The sequence below is a fragment of the Dromaius novaehollandiae genome, chromosome 2 (assembly GCF_036370855.1).
Source record: "Dromaius novaehollandiae isolate bDroNov1 chromosome 2, bDroNov1.hap1, whole genome shotgun sequence".
Taxonomy (NCBI): domain Eukaryota; kingdom Metazoa; phylum Chordata; class Aves; order Casuariiformes; family Dromaiidae; genus Dromaius; species Dromaius novaehollandiae.
The window spans coordinates 21,607,134-21,615,789 of NC_088099.1; the positions used below are offsets into that span (position 1 = coordinate 21,607,134).

Genomic DNA, 8,656 nt, shown 5'->3' on the forward strand with positions numbered 1-8,656 from the left:
GGCACAGCTATAAGCCTGACATGGTCCATCGTCTTTCCACCTCCCCTTCAAACCACTATCTTCTCTTTAGCCTGTGCTGCTTGTCCAGGTATGCTGGGCACATTATACTTGGCTATGGGGATGGTACATGTGATTCTCAGTGTGTGCTAGGGGGAAGCCCTGGCTGTATCTGGGGATCCGTTTAAGCGTAGCTGTCTGCATAGACGGAAGATGAGGGCAGCCTTTGAGTGCTTTTCAAAATGTGGTGGAGACATGCCCTAGGAGATCTGACAAACTTCTCTACAGTGTTAGGTTTGCTGCTTTCAGCTGCCTGTTTGGTCCTGGGCTTGTAGCAATACTGCCAGAGATGCAGTATGGTTTGACTAAGCCACACCAAACAGAGGAAGAAAGGAAAGAGAAAAAACTAAGAGGAAGAGATTACAAGAAAGAAGTCCTAGCCCGACTATTGGTCTCAAAGTCCAAGTGATTTTTGAGACAACTGAAAGTAAAGAAGATGGTGAAGTCACCTATCCTAGCCTCAGTTTGCCTGGGACATCTCTAGGATGAGAGAGTTTAAGATCCCATGGTTTATCCTAGGGTGAGAATGATCAGAGAGGTAGCTGCTGTAGTAAAAGCCACTGCTTCCAGCCCCTTCGTTCTCTGTGGCATTGTTATCAAGTCAGGGTCCCCAAAAGATGCAAGTTTGTCTTATGTCCACCAATATGGGAAAATTTCTAATGTCCATTTTCTGATTATTTAATTTTGAGTCCTGTTTTTATCAGGCATCATCCTAACACAATTCTTGGGTAGATTTTTTTCTTTAAATGAGTTGCATTTTTTTCTGACTCTTAACTTTTGTTGACTTTCTATGTGCAATTTTACATAATAGACTGAATGAAATTCTTGCTTAGGGTACAGAATGTTTCGTAACAGCTCCCTTAAGGCTTCTGCCAGACTATTTTTGCCTCAGTGCAAAAGAGAGGTTGTTTTGAAGCCTTTAGGTAAGGAAAGGTTGTAGGAAAACAAAACCCATGTTCCTAGTTGGTTTCCCTTGAAAGCTGCTATATGTGAAAGACACTGCAACAGGTAACTGCTGCTTGCAAGGACCAATCCAGAAAGTGAGTTTAAACTGGTGGTTGAACAGGAAATATGCATCTATTAACTCTCTTAAATCTGGCTGAGGAGCTGGATAGCTGTGCTTCAGTACTTCATATACACAGATTTCTTACTGTTTTGTCTAAGCAAAAGCTGCAAGTTAGACCTTTGAGGAGACAGGAGATGAGTGTTTGACTGTTTTACAAAACCCCAACCTTTTCTTAAACCCCCGTTGTGCTCTCGGTACCTGCTAAACTTTCTACTGACAAAAGAGTGAATTCACTTAAATGCATTTTAAAAATCCTTCGCTTTGAGTCCTTTAAGCATTGTAATTCTCAATTATATAGCCCAGACTACGCTCTGAAGTGATAATTAGGCATTAAATGCTAACGGGATTATTATGGAGATTTCTCCTGACAGCCATTTAGCACCTAATTAGGTGTTAAGGCTATAAATTTAGGTTTCTCAGCAGCATTTAGGGCCCTATAAATTTTTTTAAAGTTTGAAATTATCGGCTTGTCTTAACAACTTTGCACCACCATGATGTAGTCAAGCTGCCTTAAAGGAGACAGCAGTAGTTGTGTGCCATACCATGATGGTTTGAGGATGGATGAGAATCCTTTTGGGTGAGCAAAAACTTGCCTGTTTCTTTCCAATTGTATCTGGCAGTCTAATAAAACATTTCACCTCTTGCCCCAGTCTTCGCCCACTTAAAGGGGACATAGAAACATGGTTTAGGAAAAAATCCATTCTCTCCTTCATGCCTATGGACATCTTTTCTGAAAATAAAATTTTGTGGAAAAAAAAAAAATCAAAAGAGAATAAGTGCATGATGTGGAACTGAAAGTGATTTGGAGTTGTTTTCCTGATCTGGGAAGCAGACTGAAGGTTGCTGTCTCTTGAAAGGTTAAGACAATCATCCTGAGTGTTCACAGTTTTTACCTTTGTTCTCTTCAAATGATTTTGCCAGAAAAATTCAGCTAGATATGGTGACATATGAAAAAGAGCTGGCAGGCCAGTGAAGTATTATCAGTGATGCCTGAACTGCTCTTGACTTCTATTGAGAGACAGGAAAAGCAGAAAAAAGTACTCCTGGGAATTTTAAATTAAGCTACTTTTGTTCTGCCATTAAGATACAGTGGGAGACTGTTCCCTGTAATTTGAAGACTGTACTTTGAATTCCAATAAATGATAGCATATTATTGATTATGAATTGAAATAAATATATGAAAAGGAAACTGAAATCTTTGCTTACATCTGACAGAGGTATCGGGGAGTTTAGCTTAGCTGATGACAGGACTTTGTGTTCTGTTTAGGTTAATCTTTTATTTGTATTTGATTAATTGAAAAAAATGAATATTCACAAAAACTGTTTTTGCAGACTTTTTGAAATCTTGTTGTACCTTGTTTTCATTAGATAATGATATATTTGTAACTCTTAATTTTGGGTAAAATGCTAAAGAAAATGAAGGACATTTAATGAGATGGCAAAGTTAATGACCTGCATGAAGATGTTTCTTTTCTGAAGTGAAGACACAGCACAAGCTGTTTGGGAATCATGCACATAGGGAGCAGGAGCACAGTAAGAGGCTTGTACACAGCCAGCTGTGGCTGAACATAATGAACAGTTACTAGTGAGTGTACGAAGCAACAGCTGGAAGGAGTATTTCAAGAGTCAGTGTATAACCTGCAATCTGCTCTTAAAAGGAACTTTGAACAATGCAGGTTCACAAAAATCAGTTTTCGTACTCAGAAAAAGGGGCTGAATTTGTTGAATATTCTACAGGAAGGGATGTATTGTTTCTTTTCAACAGGTAACTCTTGTGATTTCTCTCTTTGCCTTGCTCCCTCTCTTCTTTCTCCTGCTCTTTTCTCTTCTTTTTCTCTGTGAAAGAAGACAAAGACACTATCTCTGCTTAGGTCTGAGACGTTACAGCCCTGTTTTCTTTTCTTCAACAGAGAACATACAGAGCTATGTATGACTACAGTGCTCAAGATGAAGACGAAGTTTCCTTCAGGGATGGTGATTATATCATCAATGTGCAACCAATTGATGATGGCTGGATGTATGGTACTGTTCAGAGAACTGGGAAAACAGGAATGCTTCCAGCAAATTATATTGAGTTTGTTAACTAATTTTTGTCTCTAGTCCTTTGAGCTTTATTCTGATTAACTCAAAATTTAACCTTTTAGAAAAAATCAAAAGAATCTTTTAAGACCACATGTTCATTACTTTTTCAGTGCTATAACAGTCTACATTCTCATTCAAAATCCAATTTAGAGTCCTTTAAAGTGCAGATTTCAAAAAAAACAACAAGAAGCTCAGAGCTTTGAAAACAGCATTGCTTACAATAGTGCTCCCTAAAAATAAAAGATATCTATGGAAGCCTGGTGCTGCTAACCCTGTGAATGTTTCAGTCAATTAGCTGTAAAGGGGAAATATCTTTTCCCTACTTCTCAAAGAGGTTATTTCTCTTTATAACAGAACTACATAATTGATTTACTTCTCATGGCACTCTGAAGTCACAAGAGGTTAACACACTGAGTTTGAACACATCTTCAAAATATTGGAGGAGTGTTTGACTTTTGAGCAGTTAGCATCCTAATAAAAATGTTGAGTAGAGAATTCAATGTTTTGAAATAATGACACATAATATGTTAGTAAAAAACAAACAAAACCCCTGTTGCCCTGCAGCCTTACAAGAAACAGGTCTATTTTGAGAGTAAAAATTTCCTGGCTGTCACTTACCCACATTTACTCCTGGATTGCCCATTTTCTCTTATGTGAAACGGTGACCTCTTCTATCAGCTTTGCTTGCATCCCAGTCCATAAGTTATATCCATGCCAGGATTCATAGTTCTTCAGTATCTCTTCCATAGAAAACTCCTCACAGAGACTATCTAGAGTATAAAACCTATGAGCTCTTCTGTTTTCTTTTAATATTACTTGGCATTTAAATAGAAACTTCCAGTAGGGCAATGTACAACCAATACTTCACGTTACTTCCTTTATCTCACCTGTAGTGCTGTAAATAGCCTGTGTGAGGCCCCAGTGCTGTGTGGCTGCACGAAGCGTGCAGTCACATCCCTCATTCCTGCCACAAGTAACTCGCTTAATGGCTGCCGTGCTGACAAGCTGATGTACCTCCCCTGCTGCAGAAATCCTCGCCCCGCCGTCGCAGAGTGGTGAAGAGCTCTGGTTATTGTAGTGCGTTTCAGTGCAACGGCCTATCACTCAGTTTCCTCCAGATAACCACCTGCTGGTGATCCAGCAGTGGGGTGTGTGCTTCCCGAATGATTAATGAAGGATAAATATTATGGTTTTTTTGACTGATTTATTCTTTCTCATAACTGGCACTAAAGTGCAAATTAACTAAGCAGAAGTTGAACATGCTCCATTCCATCTAGCTTCAGTTTAGCCGTCCACAGAAAGCAGTAGAGTACTGGAGCCATCATAAGTCCTCTGCTGACAGACCTTCGCCTGCTCTCCTGTGGCCCATTAGCTTATGCTCAGGACTGAGGGATCCGGGTCTCAGACTGTGAGGCTGAGCAGAGGATCAAATAATTGGTGATATAATGAATCTGTAAGAGGGACTATGTCAACAGACTTGGGTCACAGGGAAGGTCCTTTGCTTTACCTGGATTCTGGGAGGTGCCTTGTTCCCTCTCAGGGAGAGACTGTCAGAGGAAGCGCAAAAAGTTTGAAGATTCCCGTAAGAACTTGCTCATGTGGATGTACACGTGTAAGAAAGAAAGCGTTTTTCCTGCTGGTATCATTTGTGGTATTCAGCTGTGTGTTAGAGAAATTAACTTCAAGGTAGTTGTCAGAATGTTGAACCTGCACTGGCGTTCTTGTATTTTTGGAATTTTAAAAGTAGAACTAAATGTAGAGTTTATAGATAATTTTGTATTTCCTTTTTCACAAAAACAAGTGAGCCTGCAATATCTCATTAAACAATAACAAAGGAAGGCAGTATGGATTTGTTTCAACAAATGAAACCTGTCAGTGCAAATACCTGCTAGTTCTGCTTTTGCATATTAAGAAGTGGAAAGCTTATGCATTTTTTTGTATGTTAATAAGGGGCAGGTCTCAGGCTGCCAAACAGAAAGTGGAGTGACTGCATTAAAAAAGAAGCCCACAATTGTGGATTTGCTTGTGCTTTCTTGTCAGCTGCCTAATTCCAAGGATAAAGCTGTGCAGCAGCGTCTAACTTCAGAAAATGTAGTTTAAAGCAAGGGATGTGATACTGTAAATGTGAAATCAGTACAGGTCACACTGCTGTCACTAAAATTCTTGGAAGACAGAAGAGATTTGCATATAGAGCTACTGCTGCAACAGACCCTTATACATTACTGGTGACTTCTGTATTAAACTTGCTAGCTTTGCAAGTCAAATGGCTTTTTCAAAAGGCTGATATGGTAAGCTCAGCCTAGACTCTCTCAAAAAAGCAGTCCGCTTCTGCATTGGTTATTATTGCCAGTCATCAACAGCAAATAGAGGAATCCCATTTTATGATGGCTGGCAATTTTTTCTGATGATGCCTGAGGCAGAATTGGTATCACATGCTGCTCTATTAGCTGTGTAATGCTGACAACAATAAAAATGAATAAAAAGAAATGCAGAGAGCAGATATTTTGCATCAAGTTGCAATTTTTAGTGACTTATAAAGAAGAAAGACCCAACCTATAAATACACTAGTGTTCTTCCTAACCTGGGAGGTGGCTTCCAGTGTTGAACACGGTATGTTTAGGGAAAAGTAAATCAGGAAATGAGTGTTTGATGACATTAGAGGACTATGTTATGCTAAACCATGAAAATAAAATTTTCTTTATGAATTTTGAATATTCTATAGCTTAGCAAAGCACCTAAAGCAATTTGCAAAAATAAAAAAGGTCAAGAACAGTATGTCAATCATGTTTCTCTTGAGAATGGTATGTCAGCAGAATTATTAAGAGCTGTTATAAGTTACTCATATAAGTAGCCATTTTTTTTATACTGCATATGCTTAGTAGTTCTTATTCATCTGGAATGGTTGGATATAAGACAAAATTTACTCTCATTATGCAGCTTTGTTCTCAGTAGTGCTATCAAATGCCCCAAATTATCAGAGTGCAATTATCAAAATGTTTTACAAGATCTAAAATTTATAAGGTAGGGAAAGTAAGTCAGAACGAAATTGTGCCAGCACAGGTTTTACAAGGCATATACTGGAGCCTGTTACATGCAGTGGGATATAGAGGTGAACAGATGTTATATGCTGTCTTGTCACCTTTAAATTGTCTTTTTCTTTTTAACATTGCATGTTCCTCTCACTGTACTTTCTTCCTGTAGACAACATTTTCCTGGGGGAAGGAAGAGACTTTTCTAAGAAGCCAAATTTCCCAGGAAGTTCCAAAGTTCATGTTAGAAGTTCACACATTGCCATTTGAAGCATTTTAGAAAGTTTAGATGCTATAATTCTTATTAACACAAATATAAATATAGAAAACTACATATAGCATATTCATACACACATATATACGAGAACAAATGGGTGCCTTGCTTTTCATTACTCTTTCTTGCCTGGCTAGTCTTCATTTTCTAAACAAAGCTACTTAGAGATACTGCAGTTGTAATTTTTCATTACGGAACATTAGCATTTAATCTTGATGAAACAGGGTTTTCTTGATTACATTTGACATACCATAAACCACTTCAACAGATTGGGATTTGACAGTGAATCACCTCCCATGGATTATATTCGTGACAAATGTGTCCCTTCCAAGTGTTCCTCAGGGATATGGAAGGTCTCCAATGCTTGGGAAAGGTAATAATTCTAGCTTTTATTGTACAATGACTGCATGTTATCATGTACAATGAAAAAGAACTGACAAATACAGAAGTCTTTGGCAGGAAGTGGTATAGGGTATAAAATGCTAGATTTTAATTATATTGATTAGTACTCCATACGAAACACAGAATAAGCTTTAGTTGGTAAATGCTTAAATAATATACTGAAACAGACAAAAGATGCTGTTGAAAAAAGATCTCCAAACTGATGTGCTGGCAAATGCAAAGTACTAGTGAGCTATAGAAGAACAAACCATTTTGCAGTGCTTTGGTGATTTTCTCCAGCTTTATGCCATAGGAGCTCCATCTTCCCCTTTGAAGGAGAACCAGAAAGCTATATCCTTTCCTAGACTGCCTGCACTACAACAGTATATTCAAAGGAATTCCATATGCTTCTTGTGTCTGATAAGTAGAATTTGCATATTGTACTTAAGTTGTAATCCGGTTGCTGTTGACATTTGTTTATTATTATTTTAGGGGGGGAAATAAGCTATACTGTAGCATTTCAATCATGTGTATTTAATATTACTATTAGAAATTGCTAGACCATTGGAAGGCAGCAATGACTGTATTAACATTGATTAGCATGATGTGGAAACTCTCTCAGCTGTTGGTTTTTGCAGTGTAACATAAAAAGCAAAAATGAACCGCTGTGCAGTTTGGCTTATGTTTGCTTTAAAGTGTGTAAAGTTTTAGTTATTTTGCAAAACTGTACTGTATTTGGGAGTATATGGTTATGAAGGTAACACTTGTTTTTCAAAGGACAGATATACTTACTCTTGGATCATATGATGTATCATCTTAATTTGGCTTTTGTTATGCAGAAAGTTAACACCAGCTATTAAAATATATTTTAGTAGAAATGCTTTAATTCCTGTTTCTTCCTCTACACTGTGAATCTTTAAGCCTTGGTGGACTAGAGCAACATCATGCTGCCCACAGTACTAACCTATGCAAACTAGTTCACATTTTAGTTGATGTCACAGTGGATGTAACAAAAACAATTTATTTTGCATAACATTAAATGTCATTCAAATAAAATATTAAATCTAGCACTATGTATGTATTATATTCATGAACAATACACTGACAAGCTATCATACCCATTAATATAAGCTATCAAAGATCTATATTGTTTTAACTAAGGATGCTTTGGGTTTTCAAACAAGTGGAATATATAGTCCTATTATTCCCCAAGCTTGGTCTCAAAAAGCGATTTCCTAAAACAGCATTTTATTTCAGAAATGCGTTCTCCTCAGAGGGTTAATTTTCTTTTTCAGTCTGTATTTATAATCCTTCAGTGGAACACTAACTTCATATTCCATGTCCCTTGATTTGTTTAAATAAACAAAGGTAAAAAGTGAATGAGGTCGGCTGATTTGACTGATCCTGGTTTGCTGATCTTTGAATGAGCATTTGATCAGGCACACTCTCAGTGCAACACTAAAGAAAACAAACTGGAATAGTGGCTTCTTTAAGACAATTTTATATAGAAACGGGGGTCTTGGATCATCTTTATTCACTTAGGTGAGTAAATTGTTTTTTCAGAATTGTAAGAAAGTGTAAGTTTAAATAAAATCCAGAAGTATTTTAGCACTGCTTAGTCTATAGGTAGGCTATTTTGCTTTATAGCATGTTTTATTTGTCTCAGTGTTATGTGCACAGTCATTGGACTGTGCATTGCATTAGAATCTTTTAATTTTTATCAAATATTAGTTTGAGGAAGGTTCTTAACAAGGAATGAGGACAAAT

The 8,656-nt window shown here is 37.5% G+C and overlaps 1 protein-coding gene across 1 annotated transcript in view; it reads left to right on the forward strand.

The window, feature by feature from the left end:
• The window catches only part of LOC112982290 (nebulette-like), a 95,538-nt gene extending 87,269 nt beyond the window's left edge, over positions 1-8,269 (forward strand). The window contains exon 27 of the mRNA XM_026098543.2: positions 3,034-8,269. Within this exon, the coding sequence (XP_025954328.2) occupies positions 3,034-3,210 (177 nt within the window). The 3' untranslated portion in view covers positions 3,211-8,269. The remainder of the gene's footprint in view (positions 1-3,033) is intronic.
• Positions 8,270-8,656: the final 387 nt, after the last annotated feature.